At 37.1% G+C, this 24,056-nt stretch overlaps 5 protein-coding genes across 5 annotated transcripts; 2 read left to right on the top strand and 3 right to left on the bottom strand.

The window, feature by feature from the left end:
• Nucleotides 1-2,925: 2,925 nt before the first annotated feature.
• On the top strand, nt 2,926-6,628 carry GCK72_017732 (uncharacterized protein; the record flags this gene model as incomplete). The annotated part of the gene is made up of 12 exons (XM_053732229.1): nt 2,926-3,045; nt 3,109-3,234; nt 3,285-3,385; nt 4,295-4,369; nt 4,421-4,479; nt 4,535-4,827; nt 5,667-5,786; nt 5,836-5,931; nt 5,976-6,076; nt 6,125-6,243; nt 6,293-6,444; nt 6,533-6,628. The coding sequence occupies 12 exons, from the start codon at nt 2,926-2,928 to the stop codon at nt 6,626-6,628; spliced, it is 1,458 nt and encodes a 485-aa protein (XP_053581142.1).
• A 69-nt stretch (nt 6,629-6,697) lies between these two features.
• Nucleotides 6,698-7,420, bottom strand: GCK72_017731 (uncharacterized protein; the record flags this gene model as incomplete). Its single annotated transcript, XM_003112490.2, has 1 exon — nt 6,698-7,420. One exon carries the CDS (start codon nt 7,418-7,420, stop codon nt 6,698-6,700), a length of 723 nt encoding a protein of 240 aa, XP_003112538.2.
• A 151-nt stretch (nt 7,421-7,571) lies between these two features.
• Nucleotides 7,572-11,848, bottom strand: GCK72_017729 (uncharacterized protein; the record flags this gene model as incomplete). The annotated part of the gene is made up of 11 exons (XM_053732228.1): nt 7,572-7,754; nt 9,904-10,102; nt 10,207-10,282; nt 10,329-10,486; nt 10,587-10,732; nt 10,784-10,918; nt 11,133-11,226; nt 11,271-11,430; nt 11,474-11,627; nt 11,673-11,694; nt 11,751-11,848. 11 exons carry the CDS (start codon nt 11,846-11,848, stop codon nt 7,572-7,574), a joined length of 1,425 nt encoding a protein of 474 aa, XP_053581141.1.
• GCK72_017730 (uncharacterized protein) lies at nt 8,033-8,470 on the top strand (the record flags this gene model as incomplete). The annotated part of the gene is made up of 2 exons (XM_003112436.2): nt 8,033-8,251; nt 8,303-8,470. The coding sequence occupies 2 exons, from the start codon at nt 8,033-8,035 to the stop codon at nt 8,468-8,470; spliced, it is 387 nt and encodes a 128-aa protein (XP_003112484.2).
• An 862-nt stretch (nt 11,849-12,710) lies between the features above and the next one.
• Nucleotides 12,711-14,947, bottom strand: GCK72_017728 (uncharacterized protein; the record flags this gene model as incomplete). The annotated part of the gene is made up of 12 exons (XM_003112747.2): nt 12,711-12,969; nt 13,030-13,099; nt 13,145-13,296; nt 13,359-13,504; nt 13,561-13,695; nt 13,748-13,841; nt 13,891-14,047; nt 14,096-14,249; nt 14,293-14,314; nt 14,370-14,488; nt 14,532-14,824; nt 14,875-14,947. 12 exons carry the CDS (start codon nt 14,945-14,947, stop codon nt 12,711-12,713), a joined length of 1,674 nt encoding a protein of 557 aa, XP_003112795.2.
• Nucleotides 14,948-24,056: the final 9,109 nt, after the last annotated feature.

The raw sequence follows: 24,056 nt of genomic DNA, 5'->3' as shown, positions 1-24,056 counted from the left end.
AGAATTAGCTATTTGGATTATTACAGTATCATAAACTTTTGAAACGTGACAAGTATTCAAAGGTTTTTTAATACTCGAATAAGTTGACTATCTTTCTTACGCCCTTTTGAAAGTTTATTTTTCTGCCCAGTCAGCATCAGATACTACTTCATTGTTGAGTTAATGTAGTTTTATCAACCCATCATGAAAGGGGTTGGAAAAGATTTGCTTGATCTGAAACCCTACGATTGCTGTTCTTTACAGACAGAATTTCACATGAGATCAGCTGGTTGATTTGAAAAAAACCAACAAATAATTAGACATGGCTTTTCCTTGTTTCCGCCGATTCCGGATATTTCAGCTTTGCCAGAGGTGCAAAACCCGGTTCCTCATCGAATCACAAACATATATTTTGCCAAAATCTACAATTGTACACATTTCTGTACTCATATTCTCGACTTTCAAACGATTTCAGTTTAGTCCTCCCTAGGTACAATTGGATGAAATCGATAACTTGCTTGTGAATCCATCGACTAGTTCTCGAACGGTCATTCAGGTGCACGGTTTCTTACCCAAACCATAAACAATTTTTCTGAGTATCTAGTGTCACACTAGCAGGCGAGCCGAGCTTTTCCGGAGATCTCTTGAGATCAAATAGAAGAGATACTGTATCCAACACTACTAAGATTCCTCGTGCAGAATACTTCACTGCCCATACCAGACCCTCACTACTGAATAACCCGCTTCAATGCTTCTTCGTTGCGAGTTGATGAATTTCCGGTTTCTGTTATTGTTTTCCCACGAAAAAGAGAACACCACCTGAGAGACTCCACGTGATAAAGGGCTACCACATTTTGTCTAGGGTAACACACTGTCTACATCTCATTGTTTTTCATCTAATTACCTTCCTTCTGAAGGTTTCCGACGTCAAACCAACTCGCCACGCCAGCCGACGTAGGTAGACGTCAAGACCATCGGTGAGAAATGAGTCAACGTGAAACAAAACTCTAGCCGAAAATCGTCATTTCCTTTTGGTATAAATCCTTTCCGAGAGGGAGGAAATTCCTCTTGCAAATAGCTGTCATGAAGACATTTGAAGCTCGAGATTAGTTCGAAAAGACGTCATAATGAGGAGAAAGATTAGTTTGATTCACTGAAGCCAATCAGTTTAAACGTGCCCGTTCTCTGCTTTTTCGTGTTTTCTGTGTAACATATTGGACTGTCTTGATCTAATAATCATAGCAGTAATATAACTTTTTGATGCTGAAGTTTTGATCTGCATACAGCAAATGAGATTATGATGTATGAAATAATCTTAGATAACACCTGTCGTCTGCACTTTCGTCCAACTTTGTGCATAACTTCATTAGCCACTTTTTGATCTGGTTTAGAAGTTGATCTTGACTTTTGAATAAGTTGAACCTATATATATATTTTTCCCATTAGTCACAACACGAAACCAAGCGTGAAAAACACGTAATTTCTATAAGAATGACTTTGAAAAGATAACTCCGAAATATTATTCAAATCAAAAGGAAAAGAAAACTTCTACCAGATCATTGGATTTCCGCCAGAAAATTTGATTCATTTCTGCCTAGACTTGCTCCAATTATCACTAATCATATGTATCTGGTCTGCTCTCAAGAACAAGTCTCTCAAAAACAGATTAAGTGTTGAGTTGTGCTTCAAATTATGATATCAAGATCAAAATGTTGTTTTTCTCCTTTAAGTTTTTCTTCTTTCTTAACATTTACTTCCTAATAAGTACATCAAGGGGAATGTGAAAGTTTGTGCTCAAAAGATTTCCGATTTGTATAACTCCGCTCTTTTTTCCCAATTTTCTAATTTTCTCAGACAAAACAAAACAAGCGGCCAGCCAGACAGCTTGACTATGCGTATTTCTTTTTTAGTTATTCTCTATCTCGATAGCCACCCACCTAGATTCAAGATTAACTTGTTATCCGTTTTCAGAAAACCCGAACACCCGAACACCAAAACACATACTCGTTCCGATTCTCAGTGGTTGAGGTGCTAATACAATATTCTGTTCAAGAAAATAGTAGTTATCACGTGTCTAGAGACGAAATTGTCTAGAAACCGATAGGTTTTTCGTGAAACCTGTTGTTGGGTGGAGGAGGAGGAGTTGGTAAGATATACAATGATCACAGCTCGACCGGAGGAACAGTGTTATTTTCCGGTTTGTTTGCTTATTTACTTCAGTTTCAAACAAGATCAGTGTTGGGATTTTTAAGAGACCACTAGAATGATCTAGATCGTTTCCAGACTAAATCTAGATATTAGGAGGTGGAGTTAGGCCGTAAAAGTGATGTAGATGGTTTGACAATTTTTGGCAAAAAGCCTGTGTTGGCACTGTATGGCTGGCGGTATCTTCTCATTGGGAAAGGGCTATCCCATCTTCTCGAAAACAATTCTAAGATTGAGTCTGATCTTTTTTTGAGCCCATTAGACTCTTCCTTCTAAAAAAAGGGAGATTCCCCTTTTCAGTCTACCAAGACTAATCTTGTTCTTCCAAAAGTCCATCTTGACAAACATCACTAAAGAAGTTCTTAAGTTCCGCCACACCACCCTGCAAATCCTTTTTCACGTCGTATCGAGACCAGACAAACCAACCGAATTATCAAATTATCAGGCATATCAGGCTTCTTTTTCACATTTCCACATTTCTCCACTTCCGACATCTGCACATTTTTGTTCTCGGTGTGTATGTCCCTTGGCTTTCTTCCGCGTTTTTCTCCTCAATAAAGTGTGAATTTTCTGAGTCATTTGCGTTGACTCCAATTTTCAATTTTCCAACGAATTTTTGAAGTCTGAGGATTAGAAATACAATACGGAGATACTATGTGTTATCAAGAGCCTTCTTAGAAACGACAAAAATGACCATAACCCCATAGGTTTTGACTCCGCCTACTTCTCATTCTTATCATGATGTATCGTCCTTCACCTCTTCTGATTTTGATAGGAGATCAGAACCCCTTACTATTAAATACTGAAGTACCATCTTATACAGTAATGGAGGCCAGTAGGAACATATATAGCGATCCAAACGTTTGTTTAAATGTCTAGTTGTATTTCCAGCACGAACTGTTCTTCTGAAGTCTGTTATTTCAGATGTATCCCAGATACGAGTATGCACATTTCGATATAAATAATTACGAACGATCACCGACGTTAGAACCGCCGCCCAACTACCCGACCACATCATTCGAGCCAACTGGACAGAGCCTCCCGGAAATAGTAAGTTGACCACCAAAGGAGCTGACAGTTAGTGAGAAATCCATTTGAAGGAATCAATTGGATCAAAACAGAAATGTCGAGTATGTAATCTGGAATCCCATGGAATGCATTTCGGTGTTCAGTCATGTCGACCATGCGCTGCCTTCTTCCGGTAAAAATCGGTGTAACTAATCAGAACATTTTCAGTTTCTTACCGTAACTAATCATGCATGCAAGTGATTTCAGGGTTTCTTTCTTTATTTTTATTTTTTTTTGATTTCACTGTCTCTGTTTACTCTCCATGTCCTTGTTTACAGTAATTCAAATGATGGGAAAGAACTATAGTTTGCTAGAAGTGTAGGGGCCTGATTCTAGATTTATGGGATACACAGTTGAGTAATTCTCTCTTTTCAATTGTAGACAATCTCAAAAATAATTAGAAACTAAGCCAAAACAATAACAGAGAGAAAGCAAAACTACAGTAAGACACCGCGATGCGTAATTCCTCATTTCATAAATGCCATCTGAAATTATTTTATCCAAAAAAGATTTACGTTCAGTAAACTTTATGTGAAAAAGAAGGAACAGCTTCCTCTCAGCTCTGATTCATTGTTTTCCGAACAAAGGATTCTAATCCTTTGAGCTCATATGTTTTATACTTCTGTTCAAGATTATTTTCTTTTGTGAAAAACATTTAACTTGAATTTTTCGAAACTACGAAATTTATTTCGATACATTTATTTCAAATACCCAGCTGGGGAATACCGATTGACCGATTGATTAGTGAATTGATGTCTGACAGTTTATCTTATACACGTTTTCTTTTTAGTAGTTTTCTAACTTATTTCTGTTTGTGGCTGATCAATCGCAGCTTAGACGATAGTTAAAAACATTTCTATTAGATGTCATAACACTTTCAGCTTGTCTAAGCACCACGTGTACTTAAACTGATAGCATAGCGATAAGTTATGGAGATCCGATCTCATATTTTTCTCATCCACAATTCGTTCTTTTTTGTTTTTGCATGATATCAATGTCTACTCTGAATAGCCCCCATAATAGGTTTCCACCTATATTCCAGACGAATTGTTGTACTCGATCTCAAATACACATGCGTGTCCAATACGCAAAAATGCAATGTTGAGGGGCGCGGAAGGTAATTGTTTTCGAGTTGGACATGAGAGAATTCTGACTAATAATCTTCCAGAAATGTGTGTCGCGATTGTCGTTATAAGAAATGCCTGGCCGTCGGAATGACAACTGATAGTGAGTGTGGACTTCTGACTACCGTAGCCACTAAGTACATACAAATCTTTTCTAGATGTCCAATACAATCGCGACAGCCACAACAACAAAAATTCGACTGGTTCCGGTGGACGACCCAAAAATAACAAACGAAACGTCATGTCAGACGAGGAGGAGGCCGCTGGAAGTAGTACTGTAAAATCGGGAGGTCCGATAAGGTTGGACGAATCTTTTCTTGGTTATAGTGATGGCTCTTCAACGACGCGTGGCAATTCTCAGTTAGATGAAGGATCGGAGGAACGGGACAACGAGGAAATGGACAAAATTATTAGCGATTTGAAATACTTATTCGTAGAAGTTGGGATTCTGGTCTGATGGATAACAAATGAGAACTTTTTCAGTATATTCCACCTAAAATGATAACTCAATGCTCAATCAATCAACTACAACGACTTACTCATGCCTTAGTTCTACATAGACAAAACCAACAATCAGCTAATCAAATAAAGGTAATTATCGCAAAATGGTTTGAGATCTGATGTTTTTCTGAAAAATAGTCCGGATGACATGTATCCTTTATTTTAGCCCTCATGCACAAAATAGTATAGTAAAGCATGCGTGATGGTCCTTATTTATCCCAATGAGTAGACTACATACGTCTCTTTGTTTTGAACATTTTGATGAACATGACGCTGAGACTTGATTACATTTCGTCTGTGTCTAATCATCTGTCGTCGTCATTGTTTGGTTACGGTAGTTATTTTCCTGTTGGTGGAAGTGACGTGGGCACGAGGAAACAGCTTTAATGAAAAGAGTTGGGTAAATGTTTTGTAATGACTCGTCACCGGATGACGACAATTATCAGACCGTCCATATGAAAATACTCCCGCATTTGTAGACTACTTCCAAGTTTTCGGTTCTGCTAGTTAGTGAGTACACAAACCGTCTCAAGGTTATAGAGCATTCCTTTTTTTCTAAAATTACTCAGACAGAAAAATCCGATCGTCGCAGATTTGAATCAGTGTCTCTGCATGTTTTCTATTTGAGTCATACTAACATTTTCAAACTTCAAAAACTCCGCATGTCAAATCTAGAACCTCCAAAAGTTTGAAAAGCACGAATTCCAAATTCCTGGTCTTGAGTCTTCTCAAGGCGTATCAATGTCTAGTGATTTCAAATTCTAGTCAAACCAATCAATTTTTTTTCAGTTTCGAGATACAATCAACGCCTTCACAGATGGTAAAGCCTACCTCCAACGTAGATCAGAAAAATTTTCAAAATGGGTTAAAAGTGTAGACTTCTTTGATAATATTAGCGAACAACAAAAAGTGAGTCTTCGTCTTTGGGTTTAGTTTTGACACAAACTACAAATTTCAGATTGATACAGTCAAACTATCATTCACAATTTTCGATCGACTTGAAAGAGCTCAAATGTCAGTAAAAACTTTTGGAAAATCTTGTATTACTGACAAAGTATGATCCTCTTTTTAGGAAAATTTGAATCAAAATTGTTTCAGAAAACCACCCTATCTTCTTACTGCGCAGTAGATTGGCGAACTGTAACCATAAATCCAGAGACAGCAATTAACACCGAACTTGCTAATAATTACATAATCACGTAAACATTTTTCCGATGTTTGATAGATCTATGAAGCCGGTGTTTCAGTGAATTTCATGCTCATATCAACTCAATTATTAATGATGTTTGTCAACCACTCTATGAACTTCAACTCTCGGATACAGAGACCGCATTCCTGCTCACACATGTTCTTGTTTATTATGGAAGTTGGTTATTTGATATGCTCAATGATCAAACTCATTATATGATTTCCAGGTGAAAAAGTGTCTCATGAATTGGTGGAAAAGTTTGATGATCTTCGGGAAATTGTAACTTCGGATCTGCATCATTACTATACAAAACAGATCGGAGTCGAAGTTTATGCGAATCGATTGCTTAAGATTATGAACGTCGTGAATGCAATGAAGGTGAGTCAGAGGCGTCCGGATATATGTAGGAACCCAAACAAACAGTCTGTCTGAAATCGATACCTATAAAGCAATTCTTCTTTTTCAGAAAATCCATGCCGACCGTGTCAGGAAAAGTGAGCTCATACGAATCTTCAACATATACAAAGTATCTGAGAAACGAACGGATTTCAACTGTAGCTAACATTTTATTTTATCTTTATAATTTTATAATTTCTTCTTTTTTAAATCATTTATGCAGCAGAAAAACATTTCATGAATTATTGGGTATACTTAATCGATGAAGTCTTGACGCACTTAGAATTGATATTTTGTGTTTTGGAGCAAGTACAACTGCAGATGAATGATGCTCTTTTGTAGTAGGCATTGGGATCGTGATACGAGTGAACAGGCGGAGGAGAGCCTGGCGATACGGACGAATATGATATAGGGAAATTATTGATGATAGAAGGGGTATTGGTGCTGGAATTGCACAGATCAGGCATTCCAGAATTGGATGAGTGATCAGTCGAATTGCTTGGAGGAAGAATAGAAATACACCACCGGTGAATAATATTGGGAGACATGCTTGAAGAGTCAGCGCTTTCAGAAGTTGCTTGTGAATATTCCTTGTCTCAGTTCTCAAATGTTCTGTATTTGTGCCGAGTTTCTTCAGAATTTTCCTTCGAAATATAAGAATGGCGGTGTAAATTGGAAATACTGGAAGCGTGATATTGAGAATTGAAAATGTGGCAGCAGGGGATAAGACATCAGTTATTCCAGTTATAGTTGTTATATCAAGTTCATAATCGGGGAACTTCACCTTCAGCATATTTAAGATTGTTTGCGGATCTCCAGCTGTGAAAGTGAACACAATGAATTGTATGAATGAAGGAATATAAACGAGAACTGCGCACATGAATAGTTTGAATGATGTTGGCGGACCATTTGATAGAATATAATTTCGATAAGCAAATGATAAGAGTAAGGACCACATTGAGTGCATAAATAAGTGTAGCAAGGAACTGTATGATGCATAGCATAAGAAGGGTCCCGCGTAGTGACACAATCCGTAGAATATATGAGCCATAGCCAAGTCGAGAGGGATGACTCTAAAAGAAAGTGTGAAAAGTTATAGAATTAGATACTTACCTTGGAGCGATGAACATCATCAAGAATGATGAAAACATATCCGTCAAAGCGAAATTGATAATCAGAATCCGATAAGTTTTTATTTGTGATGGTGACCGGAATATTGATAGGTAGAGAAGAGTCGCATTCAACACTATTCCAAGAGTTCCAAGAATAGTGTAGTATGAGAGAACAATAACCTCAAGAACCATAGCAATAGAATGAGATCTGAAAAGCGCAAACTCGTTTCAATGATGTCTCCGAAAAGGTTTGCAAAATACACAAAAAGAGAAAAGTCATTTCGAATAACAACGTGGTCAGCACATTGTACCTCCTTTTATTTTTTGTACCTTGTTCTCATATTTGTTTCGAAAAATTCTTATCCCACGTGGTCGAGTTTTCTCATTTGTGACATTCCGTCTACCACATTGAGTTATTATTCAAAAGTGAACCCGGAAAAAAGTTGAAGCGGAGAGAGATGACTACACAATCGATTGGAACTTCATTGGCGACCGATTTGTCTTCAAGAGAATTGCAAATTTCTGAACAGCCCGGTCATATTAAAATAGTGAACACTTCTGGAAAACGGATTGTGTTCGGTGTGAGCACTGCTCTCAAAAAGGCAACAACTACTCCGACTGGAGTTCTGGATCCCAATGAAGCGGCTCTTTTTATTGTGAAATCGGATGGAAAGGAGGTGATTTCTCAACTTCTTTAAAACTCAATAAACAAAGACTAAAACTTTCAGCAAAATGATCGTATCACTATCATCTACACTCATCCACCGGAGGGAACAGACAAGCAGTACCGATCCGAGTACTTCCTTGGTGAAGACACTCTTATCGTCAGAAAGAATTTGCCGATTCGTTTTGAAAAGATTACTGCAGTTCTTGCAAGATTCGAAAAATTGAACTGAGCAACCGATTGTTTTTTGTGAAATGAAAAGATGAAGATCTTCTTCGGGTTTTGATCTATTTGGCATAAACTGAAAAACAAAATGGAAACTAGAATGAATGTAGATTTTTGAAGTTTCTTTTCTCGTCATTCGTGCAAAACGAGTTGACCACGTGTTCAGCGTGAGAAAATTCGAACTTCTTTTAAACAAACTTGTTTTTGTGGTTTCGATAAAATAGGAAATTGGGAACGCAAGGGAGATTTCAGGGAGATTCTACAAGTAAAGAAGTGAAATTGAGTCTGTATCGTTTTAGTTTGGAAACAAACCTTAGCTTCAATCTTCATGAGTTCTTTTGAATTCATATTTCTTGGTTTAGCTCTCGCTTCAGCGATTGTTCATAAAGATGAAAGGGATCAGTTTTACTAAAAGTTTAGAATGTGTTCTTGGTATTGTCTTGTCTAGTGTTAATGTTTTAGTGTGTTTCCCCTCTTCATTCAATACCGAATACATTTTTTTTCAGTTACAATTAAGTTTCAGAGGTTTACTGTTTAGTTTCAGACTGCTGGAAAATTTTTTCTCCAATTATTGAAGCTCAAAAACTGCAAGATATGTATGACGACACTCCATTTTGTATTCATAATTTTTCAGAATTTGCTTCCCTTTAAATTAAAAAAAAACGTATTTCCAATATTACGTCAAAACTGATCGCAGGAGCAAAAAACTGATTCTAAATCTTGCGACAAATCGTGAACCAAAGGCAAAACCAAAGGGATCAGTTCGAAAATATAATCTCGAAGTTTGATAGCCGCAAGCAAAACACAAAACAAGGACAGTGAGTGTTCTTTCTTCCAGGGACTTCGGCTCGCGTTTAAGTTTATCTTATTCATTTATCTCTCTCATTTTTATGAAAATGGAATCAATTTCTGCTGATTGCTAGAAGATAAAAAATATTCAGATTCTATAGTTTCGATTGCCCGTTCTTTGCTTCTTGCCTACGTGCAACAGGATATTTTCAACTGTTGCATGCTATCCAGTGAGAAAATTATTGTTTCAGAGGGTCAGCAATCAAAACACGCAACACATGAAAAGGAATATTTTGCTTTCAGAGCTGTCTTGCGAAAATCCAATCCAACGTGTTGACAAAGTCCTTCGAGGAAGTCAGATGAATACAGTGGAGTTTATATATTTAGAAGTTTCCCACGAGAAACCTGGAAGCAAAACAATTTCCAAACAGGAAACATTTCAAAATCAAAAAAGTGATGAAAAGAATGTGATTAAAAAAAGCCCGAAGTAAATGTATTTGTTGAACAGATGAATTTGAAAACAGATAATCGGAAAGAAGAAATATAGTAAATTCAGAATTATTGCATAAATTTATAGAACTATTACATAAAGAACAAAAATCGAAATTCTTGACACTTTTGAAATATGTTTCCTCTGTTTTTATAACTTACAGCTGTGATGCTACTCATATCAGATACATTGTAAGATGACGAGAAGTAATCAATTGTGGGACATGAACTCCAGAATTTTGGTGCCCACTCACGTAGTATAGCCCAGCAATGAAAGTTATCACGAGAGATGACTTGCGTTCCAATCTTCTTTTTCAGCTCAGTGGCTATCATTGGAAGAGACGGATCATTGTACAGTTCACTGAAATTATTTGATCGAGTTCTTTATAATATACGAAGTTTGTATTCATCAGGTTATGATAAATACCAATTTTATTTCCTCATTTTGTTTCATGAAAAACTCACCCCATTTCAAATTGTATGGTTGCATTCAGATCGTATGCAAGATTGTTCAAGTGAGCCATTCTGCCCTTTATCTTCACTGTAAGAATATATTGCCTTACTTTCATTTCTTCAGATATTATTACATTTATCCTGTGAATTCGTAGAGTTGAGAGGTATACGTCCGATAATAGTATCAAAACCAGATACATTCTTTCTCAGAGAATAGTATCTGTCAAATCCCTCGAAGTAAAGATCATATTCCTTTTCCGTTGCTCTGACGATCAGCATTTCATAGGCGTAGCTGGAAATCTAGGTTTCTGAAGGAGTAGAAAAGATAATTGCAGTTCGGCAAGATTGTTGAAACTTTATAACACAAAAATTGACGTGTGAATTTCACTCACTTGGGAACTCCAGTGTTCATGAGTAGTGGACGTGTAATTTCAGTCACTGTTTTCAAACTTTTGTCATCGACGAATCCTTCTTTCCGCACATTCCGCATAATCTGTTCTTTCAGAAGCTGATTGTGTGCTGACGGCCATGCTGATATCTACAAAAACAAACGTTTGATAATAGGCGTAAGTCGAAATTCTGAAAATACCAACGAAACATTGAGAAACTCCGCTGTGTGCATAGAAATATCAGCAACTTTGCCCACAATTGGGTTTGTGTATTTTTCGATCGATCCGAGATTTCCTTCATAAAGAGAATGGGCACATGTCCTGGCTATGAAGGTCTGAAATTTAAAGAAAGATTATTCTGATATTATATAATCTGCTTTCCTATTATTTCATTTTCACATTGATATAATTTTTCATTCGACGAAAATCTCAAACGTAATAATGTTCGCTCTTAAAATGGTTTGTAACCATGGCAAAATAAAAATCCATTCTTAGAAAACACTTTTTGGTATCCATGGTGGCAGTGATAATAAGAATTTTTCAACTTGCCAGTTCAGTCAATTGATTTATCAGATTAGATGCATATGCTTCAATGTGGGAATATTTGAAAAACGACGCCAAAATCTTTGCTCGTAGAGGACACCTGAATATCGAAGGAATACAAATAAACAAGAATATTCTGCTTACGGATCCGCTACTATTGAAATCGATGCTCGCGTTTCAAGCTCTTTGAAAAATGCTCGAACGGCTTTTTCGTAACTTGGAAACGTGCGTTGGTAAACATCCAGATCTTCATTCAGAACGTCTCTTCTTGATTCACCGAGAAGTTCATATGCTACAAAAAACTCTGCAAAAAACCTAGTTTGGCTGAAACAGTTATTCCTGATGACCTTCTAAGTAGAGGCCGGGCTCTGGAATAAGCTCATTTTCCACCTGTAACCGAGTAAATAGCCGCATCAAATACGTGCGATGGTCTGCAATATCCTGAACCTCCGTAGGTGTGACAAAGTTTCTACAGCTTCGTACAAACATCAAGTGCATACTCTGAAAATTAGTTTGAAATTACCATACACATCAGAGGCCTCATACCGTCAGAATCGATTCCGGAGAACTGAAATATTCATTTGAAAAGAAAAATATATTTAACGTCTCAATAAAAAAACTTACTTTTCGTCCCATCCCTCACATGAACTTCTAAATGTTTGGTTGAACTCTTCAGATTTGTATTGCTCCGGGTCAAAATACTTTTTTATCATAGTTTTCATGTTTTTTAATGGCTTGTCCACTTCCTGAAACGTAATAACTCAACCGGACTTGTCGGGCGTTTCGGGGCAAGAAAACACCAAGTGGCTACAAAAATACCTCAGTCAGTATTGAAGAGCGGATAGGTTCCACGTCGTCATGGTATTGGTGCTGGCTATCAAATGAGTTCTTAGAAAAAACACTCCGTTTTTTAGAATTTCTTGGCTTGGTTTTCTCTGTTCGCATTGTATCAACAGGGATTTTATCGATTGGAAACCCATTTTTAATCAATAACGATGCTCGAGGTCCTAATTGGCTCAACTCCAACAGCACGTCATCTACTGCAGATGCAGATGGTTAATGAATATTTATGAAAACATACCTTTTGCAAATGTTGTGGAACATTGTGAGAATAACACGATGCACAGAAAGGTCGAGAGTCGTATCATTTATTATGTTCTGAAAAAGAAAATTATCAATCAAACGTTTTTCTCAAAGGTGTAATTCATAATTCCAAGATAGCAATTATACATAGAAGAAAAGTAGAAACAAAGAGAAAATTTTATGAAAATAGATGGAACCGAGAGCAATCCCACGTGATGAGTTACATCAAGTAGAGACCAAGACAACAGAAAGAGAGATAAAAGAGTGAGAGAAACCATGACATGAGAAGACAAATGAGAAGATAAATCAACGCCATGGGGGTCCATTGTAAAATTAGGAACAGAAACTGATTCTACTATGAAACTGGGTTCAGCTCATGCAACATGTTCGTTTGGAATCGGGTAACCATTCAGTTATAGTGTCTCAACTTAAACAACAATTGATAAGTTCCGGTGTAAAGAGTAATAAACAATCAAAACAGAACAGAAAAAAATTAAAAAATTACGCAAAGAATACAAATTGAAACTTATCACCATCGTGAGTGGTACTTGTATAGTTCAGAGTTCTGATGGTGACTGAGTCAATAACATCATAGTACTTTGTCCAAGAATTGATTGCGGGATGCGGGCCGTATAAAATTGAAGCGTATTCTCGCACGATTGCCCAACAATGAAATTTATTCTCAGTGATGAACTTTTTGCCAATTTTCTTTTTCAACTTTTCAGCAATCAATGGTAGAGTTGGTAGGTCATCCAAGGTACTGAAATTTTTACACTTTTTATTTTTCGAAACAAAACAGAAATAAGTCCGAGCAACTTACTTCATTTCAGACCAAATCTTATTTTTCAATTCACTGTAGTCATTGATTAAGCCGAAACTTCTATGCTTAGCTGTAATTATGCATGTATTTGATTATTGTGGGACAGGTTTATTACATGTTTGACTTGCAGAACCACGATGTATCCGTCCGATAACCGTATCAAAATCAAATGAACCTTTATTGAGTGAGCAATGATTATCAATTCCCTCGAAATATAGTTCGTATTCAGGTTCAACACCTTTGGCGATGAACAACTTGTAGGAGTAGCTGAAAACATTGACATCTGTATTAAAATGTACAAATTAAACATAAACTGATAGTTGACGAACTTGGGTAATCCCGTTCTGAGGAGAATGGGTACGACAATAACAGCCGATATTTCCAGGCTTCGCTTGCCAACATATCCTGGTTTGCCCGCGTTGCGCATAATCTGTTCTTTCAGAATCTGATTATGCGCGGACGGCCACGATGCGATCTATAATAAATAAAACTTAACCATCGTCAATTAGTAAGTTTAATAAATTAACATACCAGTGATTCATTAACCCATTTTGCTGTATGTGATGAAATTCGAGTTACTGTGTCTACGATTTCTTTATTCAAACTGTTGATGAACTCAGCGTTTCCATCGAACACTACATTAGCACAAATCCCTGCTGTGAAGGTCTGCAGTTCGTTATAATTCATACTTGTACAGTTATTGAAAATTAAAATTTACCAAATCAATCAATTGGTTCTTCAACAACAGTCCAAATGCCTCAGCGTATTCATTATTGAAAAATGTTGAATAAGCCATTGCACGTAGAAGACAACTAAATATACGAAACCGATTCAGAATATTTTTTAATTTAAAAAACACACCTTGTTTCATTATTCTTTACTTTGATTGATGCTCGACCATTGAGTTCTTTGAAAAGTGCCGGAATAGCTTCCTCGTTACTCGTGAAAGAACGACTGAAAACGTCCAGTTTCTCATTGAGAACTTCTTTCTCATGCTTCTCAAAAACAGCTAGGAGCTCTGCAATATATTGTTCACTCGAACCATCTATAACTGTTTTTTCATTACCCGGTAAATCGATTTCGGGGTCCGAAAATTCCTTATTTTCCACTTGCAATCGTCGGAAAGCCATCATAAAAGCATCGCGATAGTCAACAAATTCTTTTACCTGTGCTGGCGTCATTGTATCATTGCAGTTTTTCACCAAACGAAGATTCAAATACTAAAAAATCTAATTGTAGCAATAAAAATTAGTAAACTCCTACGTTCAGTGTTGATTGCGCCGATCTGAAACATTTGTTTTTTTTTCAATTAATTGAGTATTGACTTTAGATAATCTTACTTTATATCAAACCTGCATGATTTCTTAAAGTTTTCAATAAATACTTTAGATCTCTGCCCATCCGGGTGAATAAAGTTTTCTGCCCGATTAGTGATTTTTCTGACAAAAATATCCAGTTTCTGAAATATAATGTTTCTTCTGTTTTACAGCTATTGGTCCTACCTCAGCAAATTCCGCAATTATTTTATTGGATCTGATTGATGCTCTACCGAGATCAATTCTTGTCTGGATACTCTCCCATAGTTTTTCTGTTCGATTCTTGAAATCTATTAACGCCTTACTTTGCAAATCTAACTTCTCTTCTTCCGATTTTTCAGTAACAAGTGAACCAATAGAAACGAAAGCTTTCATTAAAGTAGGCACTTGCTTTCCTAATAAATCTAAATCAAGCAAACCACCGTCGTTTAATTCAACGGCGTTTTGTAGGGCCTTCACAGCAGTATCAACAAGTTCAGCTTAAAAAATTAAAGTTATAAATTCTAAGTTTGGAACATGATCGTTTTACTTGTTTTAGTGGATTTTGACGTAGAGTATGGACAACATAAGAGTATGAATAAAAACACTGAAGGGAGTAACATATTATGTAGTTGTTAATAGGACTTATTTTTCAATTGATGGTTGGCTGAAAATGGCTGAATTGAGGAGAAGAAACGAATCGAAGAGATGAGTTACATTGAGAAGAAATCGATTAGACAATTACAACGGCAGATGTCACATGAGGGTCCGGAGGGCAGGCCAACCCATTGTGTCCGGATGTATTGAGACAATAAACAGCACAGAGGTTTGATCTGGTAGTAAGCGGGAAAGAGTTTTCGTGGTAGACTAAAAAACTTGAAGGAATGCAAAAAGCAGGAAAGTGGATAGGTCAGAAAGAAACATCAATAAAGAGTTTTAGAAATGAGTAACAATGAGTGGACACCAAGTATGAGGTAACAAGAAAAAGATATAGAGAAATGCTTCACCATTCTAGAAAATCCTGAACGTCTTCACTTGCTTGTTCGAAAATTTTACTTGAAAATTGATGATAGAGGGTTGTCCTCTATGTATTGAACTTCATCTAACAATATTAAAAAAACCGTATGTGAATTACAATTGTCGTTTTTACGTCATTCCAGCGTACAATGTTTTGGCGTACTTTTAAAATTCTTAAGCCCTATGGTGGCTGAATAATATTTTATTTTTTCTTAGATTGTTGGGTTCACTGCTCTGGATTGATCTGATCAATGTAAACATTTGATAAAGAACTTTTATGTTATGTTAGTTACTGTTTCACGTAGTCATTGTGGGCCGGTTCAGCGACTTGCTGATGTGATCTTGAACTTTGTGTAATTTTTTCTCAAAATGTTTAAATTCTGCATTATTCAAAACAAAATATGCAACGTAATAATTACGCAAATCCTAAACAAACAATAAAACGAACGCACGTTTATTCTGTCATCCCATGCGATATTCGGTAATTCAGTGATAGAATGAAAAGATATACACAGAAAAGGGCAAATAAGAATTGAATGTGTCAAATACCTGCGAATCGGCTCATTTTGTCGCTTGATGCTTCATTATTTTATATTCGAATCAAGTCATGGCTTCGGTTTTCATCAGTGCTGCTAAATTGATATTCGTATTTGTTACTTCTGCTACAGTCAACGCGCAGAAAGATGATAGTGATCAGTTGGTAAGAAGTTTACCAAATATGCAGATACTGAATCTTGGATATTATGTTCAGATGATGAATAGAATGTCAAATATTGCTGAGAAATACAGTAATTGGGCTCTAGGAAAATCAGATTATCAAGTTCGAACTCCTAACAGTTACCAGATAACTCAAGTGCAGACACCACCAAGGAGTTATAATACAGGTTTCCAAAATTATTTTTTCCCAATGATTTTTGAACTTCAGCGCCAGTCAAACGGTTTTTTCATCACGTGAGAATCCAACCCCCACCTCCTCAGGCGAAACCAATCAGCTACTCACCAGCTCAACAAGAATCATATTCCCAACATCCGATTGATCATCCAATTTACACTACAACTAGTCCTCCTACTATATTCACCACTCCTTATTCAAATATCCCAAATCCATATACATTGCATTCTCCAAATGTTACCCAATCTCCATATTACTACCAACAAGTTCCACCACCCTCTAGAATTTCTCAACTCCCACCTGAGCACCGTCAAGTATTTCGAACTCCTATCAGGATCCAACCACAGAGAGAAATGATTTCGATGAATCCAAATTTTCCAAGACTGATGGAAACTGAAGTACCGATTCCATCACCTCCGATGTTTCCAACGAACTCGTCCAATTTTCCAAATCATATGACTCATAATTTTGGACCATCGATTTTAAGTCAGCTCCTGAATCCAATTCTACAAGAACCTACTACACCATCTCCACTTATTCAAACTGCTCCCCAAATCTACACAAATCCAAATTTTCCAACCCTGTCACCATTACCATTACCGCCGGTTCAGGAACGAGAACCAACAAAAGAAGAGGTGATGAAAGTGGCAGCGAAGAAACGGTTATTTGGAACGCCACGGTTCCCGATGGACTATCATAGAGGATTCTATCAGGTTTTTGATACAAAACAAGATTAGAAGTTTTCACTTTCTGTTTTCAGGTCTCAGGAATGAGTTGTATGTCGGGCTGGTGTGGAAATGAGTGTTGTGAGGTAAGAAGGCAGTTCTCACCTCCAACAACTACAATTCAGGCGACTGCAATACCAGGTATAGGAACATTTGTTTTGATAGGTTACCAGAGACAAAAGAGGTGTCTATTTTAGGCTCACCAGGACCACCACACCCACTAGTCTTAGTCGTTCATCCATCTCCTCCAGTTCAACAACAATGTTCACCCGCCTGTCAACCACACTGCAACCAACAATGTGTTGCAAGATTACAGTATATGCATGAGACCAACTACTACAATCATATCCTGGAACCAACTTGTCGACCTGATTGGTAAGCTAATGAATGTTAAATCAAACTGACATTTTTGTTATAGCATGCCTTCTTGCCATGTTGACTGTCTCATAATTCCACCTCAACAAGTCAGATGCAATAGTTTCAATTGTCAATGCCTAGCAGGATACGTGCAATGTGCAGCTTTTACTTGTTGTATGAGATATCCAGTGAGAAGTTTTTAGATTTGAGATATCCATAACAAGCATTTTTCGTTTCAGAATCTTGCTGCCAGAATGAGAACCAACGTAATGACGAAGTCATCTGAAGAAGAGGTAAACTTCAAAAACTTTCAATGGGAGATCGAAAAAATTAGAAATACACCATTTTTAGGATACTACAACAAGTGATGAAGAGAACGTGATCAATGAAAAAAGAATGTACACTCCAAATCGAGTACGAGCTGAAAAACGGAAACACGGTTGGGGTTATCACGAGAACATCCTCTCGAATCAGATGTTTTCAGACATTGAACATGTCACTCAGTCGCCCAAACCATCATATTGGACGAAGAAACGAGTTGTGGAAGGAAGACCCGTAAGGAAACCCACTACTAATACGACTCTGACTCCATGTCCAACTACAACAACTTCCACAACGACTACGCCAACGCCCACGACTACAACAACAACACCATCAACTACAACTACAACTACAACAACAACTACGACTCCTGTTCCGACAACTGTTCAAACTACAACCACTTCTCCTCCTCCGACAACATCAACAACAACAACATCTACAACAACTACAACACAACTTCCGCCAACGACATCCACCCAAAAAATCATAATGAACTTGACACCAATCTACCCTGATATGTTCATGAAAGCCAATAAGGTTCCGATGATTCCGGCGTATGGAATGTGGGCGATTCCACAAACTTCTCAAGTCACAGAAAGTCCCAGCGATGGTTTTGACAACTCCTTGGCTGGCAAGAAGACATCCTCTACTGAAAAAAGAAATTCAGTCGGTGATATCAGAGGAAGACATGTCATCCGATCAGAGAACTTTTTGGATGTTCTCAGTGAGCTGGCGCAGGTAAAGTATCATATAAGCCACGAGATCTATTTTTTATTCCAGGTAAAAATCAAGGAAGACATCACCGACGACTTCTCACATGCAGCAAACTTCATTGAATTCATGACGGATAGTATCCGTAAACTATGAATCTCAATACATCAACAGCTTCTCTCACTCTTCATCCCGATCGCCTACTTGATTATGCAAACTGTGACCCAGTCACCAGTTGATTCCCACATCTTCTTCTTCATTCAATATTCAGTCGCATGGTCTCTTCGCAATTCATTCGTTTATTTATCTATTAATTCGTTTGCTTTCGGGATTTTTTTTGTTTCTTGTGTCTTGTAGCCTTTGATTAGAATAATAAACTAATTCATAATACTGGTTCATTAATTGGGAGATGTGATTCATTGACTGGAAGCATGCGAAACTTGTACAATTTTTTCGGAACTTGAGTAGAGTGGGCGACGGGATCACAGGATGCAACGTTGCTCTTAGAATATTTTCAGATGTGTGCCATAAAAACTTGATGCATCATGAAGCATTTGATGCAAAATGAAAAGTTGTTTAGCACTCTTTTCTCTTTCTTTTCATATAACTTTTTTACCACCTCCAGTACGGTAGAATACAATAGCCGTTTTACCTCGACATCTGAAAACTCGATTCTTTAGCTGACATTCTTTGCTTCTCTCACTGTTTTTTTTGTTTTCCGTTTGGTTATGAGATTTATTGTAAACAGTAGTTTATAGCTGTTTTTCTTTACTCATTTACCAGATGCCCGTTTTATTTCGAGATACTCTCTTCTTCTTCAAAAAACATCCGAGATCCTAAAATAACAATTACAATTTTTTTCCGCCCAATGTTGCGAGAGTATCACACACTCGTATCTCTTTATCTACTACTCCTGAGACAATTGTCAAAATGAAAAAGCAAAATGAAACGCTCACCGCTGGTGGTCCCTCGCGTACTCGCTCTTCCTCTACATTTTCATTATAGTGCACATACACGATTTGATTTCTGTCTGTGTCTACTTGAAGATGCGTGTGAACAGACGTTCTTTCGTCTCCACTCCTCACTGCTCCACTTCTCGTCCTATCTCATATCTCTTATCAGATAATCGGACACTACTCATCACCTCCTCTCTTCTCGTGGTCCCGTGTCCCTCCGTCCCCATCTCGGATCAGTCTGAGACCTGACCTGACATTTTGAAAAAAGAAGATACTTAGATCTTCATTCATTTCAAAAGTTTGCAACACTTCCTACCAAATGACTTATTATTACTATTTGTTCGCACAAGAAGATGAATGATGAATGAGGAGAGGAAACGGCGATTCATTTATTTAGTAGGTCAGTTTAAACGGCGGGAAATTCAAAAAAAGAACACCGGGAAAATTACACGTTGTGTGTGCATGCATGCAAGCTTCACTTTTTTGACTATTTCGTTTTTTCATTGTGTGTGTTGCCCTTCTTTTTCCTAGTTTCACCTCCCGATTTTCACATGGTCGACAGATGGTTTTGTTATGCACAATGCATTGACAAACATGGTATCCGGAGGAAGATAGACGCGTTATTCGGGGCAGCTGGGTGGAGAAGAGGTTAAAAGGTTATCTCTTTTTATTAGGAATGTCAAGTGGGGCTTATTAGATTAGTATGAGTTATCAATTGCGCTCTACCGAAATTCTAGTCAGTCTTTTTTTAGTGTTTCTCACGAACGCTGTCAATTACTTTTAAACCTCCCATTCCGGAATTCCTCGTCAATCCACAAAGTTTCATAAATCAAACCGAAAACCTACCATTTTAAATTTCCCCTCTCTTTCTCTCTCTAGGACACTTATATATGTTTTCACTGTTTTTCAACCGATACCGCAAATCTCATTATCCACACATTTCTCTCTGATCTAATCTAATTCATCATTTTTGTCCCATCTGGTGTGCAGTTTTCCGGTGACCGTCTTCGGGAGACAGGAAAAGGACATGCTCTTTCTTCGGTCTGTTTTCTTTTCATCGCACCAATTAATTTCATTTGCCTTATGCCTTTTTGACACAAGAGGGGGGAAATGGTGACAAGATGGTGGCGAATTTCCGTCTATGTTTAGACTATTTCGATTTACTTGCCCCTCAGTTTTAAAAAGCGCGCTCTACCGAAATCTCGCTGCCCATTGGAAGACGGGTTGATCAACGCTGTAAATTGGAATTTCTGATTTTTCCAACTTGGCATTTCACAAGCGTATTTGGTGTTTTAAGTTGTAAAATTCGAATACAAGTTTGTATTTTTGGTTAAAAATGACCAGTTTTACAAGTTTTACACATGCAATCTTGGTTCTGACTCTATTTTTCTCTACCTTTTTTTCCTGAAAACCGAAAACCGATACGTTCGATGTCTACCTTTCCCCTCTGCTTGTCTCCCTTCTAAAGTGTCCAGTTTCTGTTGAAATCTCTTCGTTTTTCATCTCTCAAACAAAAGTTCAGAGTAGGTCAAAAGAGCCGCCAAAGAAGATAATAAAGTCCCCAAAATACCTGGAGACCCTTTCTACCTGAAGAAGTCAGTTGTCATTTATCAGTGAAACAAGCAAAAGAACGTTGTTCTGGAGTGACACTTGGACTAATTGCCACACACACATTGCCCAACTCTTTTTCTCATTTCTTTTCCCTCCAAAACCTATTTCTTCATTTTTCTTTTTCTCACATTTATATGCTTTTCGGCCTCTTTTTTTCTACTCTTTTCTACTTCGTCTCCAATGAAAAATCAAACCAAAACCAAATTGAAGAAGAGTCTTATTGTGGTGCGTCAAATAAATAAACAGGTTCCTCCTCCCTCTCGGAGCACTCCATTTGAGTATTATCCACTTCCCCCTTTTTCGACACCTTTCTGTGTTTTGAGATCTCCAATTGGGTGGGGTTGAGAGAAGGATGAGTGTCAGATTTATAGCTTTGTTTTCTTTATTTTTCTTATTATTTTACTCTCGTGCTCCTACTCTACTCTATTACAAAAATATTGGGAAATTGGTTTTTGGTTGATTTTTTGGTGGCGGTGCGTGCCGAAAGCAGTCAGATAAAATAGGAGGTTCTTAAAAGAATGTATATGAGGAATTGGAGTATGGAATCTTTTTTTTAATTCTGAGCAACTATCTTGACCTCGATTTGATGTTAGTTGACAGTTGCCGCACTCGGTGCTCTTACAATAAATATGTTTTCCGATAAGAAAAACAACAAAATTTGGAACTTTTGATTTTTTTAATAGCCAGTTGAGGTTGTTTTATGATTTTTTGTCGTTAAAAGCGCAGCAATGCTTTTACGAATTCGCTCGAACGAAGTTCTCTGAAAAGAAATCTCGATTTCCTCTTTTTCTGATCTCCTTCTAGTTTTTTTTTCATTGGAGCACAGTTTTTAAGATTTTGTCGCTAATTTCTTTGATTTTGAAATTGAGTTTCAGAAAATTTCATAACTCTGAGAGCTTGTAGATGCTCAGTACCAATTATCCAATCTTGCCAACTTAATTTTTTATACTTCGAATGGTTGCAGCCATTTTCCAGACAAATTCTCGCGAATTCTTCACGAATTTTCCTGGAACTATTTAAACAATTCTTATTTTATTATAGTCACATCATGCCCCACTTTTCCCATTTTTTCCAAGTTGCTAAACCTTCAAACCTTCTCGAAATATAGTTCGACCTCTCTAAGCTGATAAGCAATATTGACACATTCCAACATTTCCATTTTTGCTCTCCCTACCAACCCCATTCTAGCCCATGTGTCCCTCTCTCTCTCTTAAAAGGTTTGTGGTGTTCCCTCTATTTGCTCTTGTCTCATCCTGAATAGCAAAGTAGTGAGAAATAAGAATCCCTAGTCTAATCCCTACACTCACTTATAAACCAAAACCGAAACAAGAAAGGAGAAGCAGCAATAAACATTTTATTGGAGCATCTTTTCGAGCTCCTCTTCTCTTCTTCTCCCGTTTTGGCATAACAGTTTACCTACTTTTCCTTTCCTCTCTACGTTACCTCCCGTGCCGACTGTATTATGAGTGTAAATACGGACCAAGTAGTGTGACGAACTCTCTCGAATGCATAGAAGTATCGAGTTGACTCTTCTACATTACCACCACTTTCAATCTTCCGTTTGGTATCTATTTTAACCTTCTTCTTACACAACATCTTCGTCTTATTGTGTCATTTTATTATTTGTTCGTTGGAGGTTTTGAACATCATCTCAAAGAGCGAGAAAAGATTCATCCCCCTATAATTACTTTTGTTTCCGATGCGATCATGTTCCCACAATTTTCCTGAATTTATATCCGACGTCTTCTATCCCTCTGAATTGAAACTGAAGAACCAGGAAACACGAAAAAAGTGGAACATTTTATGCTATAATTTGAAGAAAAACTACTCGGTGTGAAATAAAACATCTCTCCTTCATCCACCTTCCTGTCATTTCGTTTCTCGTCACATCTCAGGTTTTCTTAACGACGATTTGATAGGATTAGGGGTTTCAAGTCTACCTTTCAAAGTACTCTCTTCTCATATTCTTACCGTATTACTCTTATATCCAACTTTTGAATTCAAACTAACAGAACTTTTCTAAAGGTAACATGTCGCTGGGATTCTCCTGGATCCGCAGGAGATTCAGCTACTACGAAGACCGGCAGCAGTTTACGGAGTGTGCAAATGATACAGAACCAACTATTCGATTACAAGGTTTGTTTAGATAATTTATTATTATGGGCGGATAAAATATACTGATATAGTGGTATGGGCGTTATCAGTTCTTGAGAGTTCATTATGTTTTTATTTGTTTTTTATTTGATTTTTTGTCTCTTCGCAAAATTTTATCTTTGAATTTCCGAAAAATCATAAAATATAGATTCAAGGATGATTTCTCGATGAAAAACTCGATATCTTTGTGATGACTCTGAAAAAACTTCAAGATAAATTTTCGTTTTTTAAAAAGCGAATTCTAACATCGTGAGAAACTCAACATTGAGATTGATTCAGTTTGACATTTTTACTGGATTTTCATTTCAAAACATATTTAGATCCCGATCCGTAAAGTATTACTCTACTTTTTTCAAACACGTTTCATACTCAAACCGTTAGCAAACCCAAGTGACCCAGCTATGTAAATCCACCGTTCTTCGTTTTGTATGTTCTTAAGATTTTCCGAACTTTGAGATCTTCTTTTTTTGTTTCATTTTTCTTTTCTCATCAAACATCAGTATTACAAGACCAATTTTCGCATTTATACCTACTAATACCCATGAGAAATGAAACTTTCAATTTCCAAGTCCGATCATCATTTCTCGGCACGAAGAATTGTTTTGTTTGTTTTATACCCTCTTAACCTGGCTCTCGTGCAACGTGTCGAGGCGCATGTTTACTACAGTTTCCTTTTTTTTGAGATGACACACTGAATCATTTGCTTTTCTGATTTTCATTCCCCACCTAGCGCTCTTTTTAGATTGAACCCCCCTTGCTTCTCTTCTTTTTCTAATTGTGAGATGATAGTAATGGAACGTGATATTCGAAGAAAAAAAACGACTGTTTGATTTCCAGTGAAAAGCTTGTTCGGTTGAAGAAGAACTTGAAGAACTTTCAAGTGTTCATAAGATTTATGATGTAGTAGTTGATGTAAGAAATAAGAGAAAACGGGAGGGAGAAAGTTTACAAATTATCACTTTATGTTCGTGTTGTTACAATTCAATTT

Source organism: Caenorhabditis remanei, chromosome V (genome assembly GCF_010183535.1).
Source record: "Caenorhabditis remanei strain PX506 chromosome V, whole genome shotgun sequence".
Lineage (NCBI taxonomy): Eukaryota > Metazoa > Nematoda > Chromadorea > Rhabditida > Rhabditidae > Caenorhabditis > Caenorhabditis remanei.
This window is presented reverse-complemented; position numbering and strand designations above follow the sequence as displayed.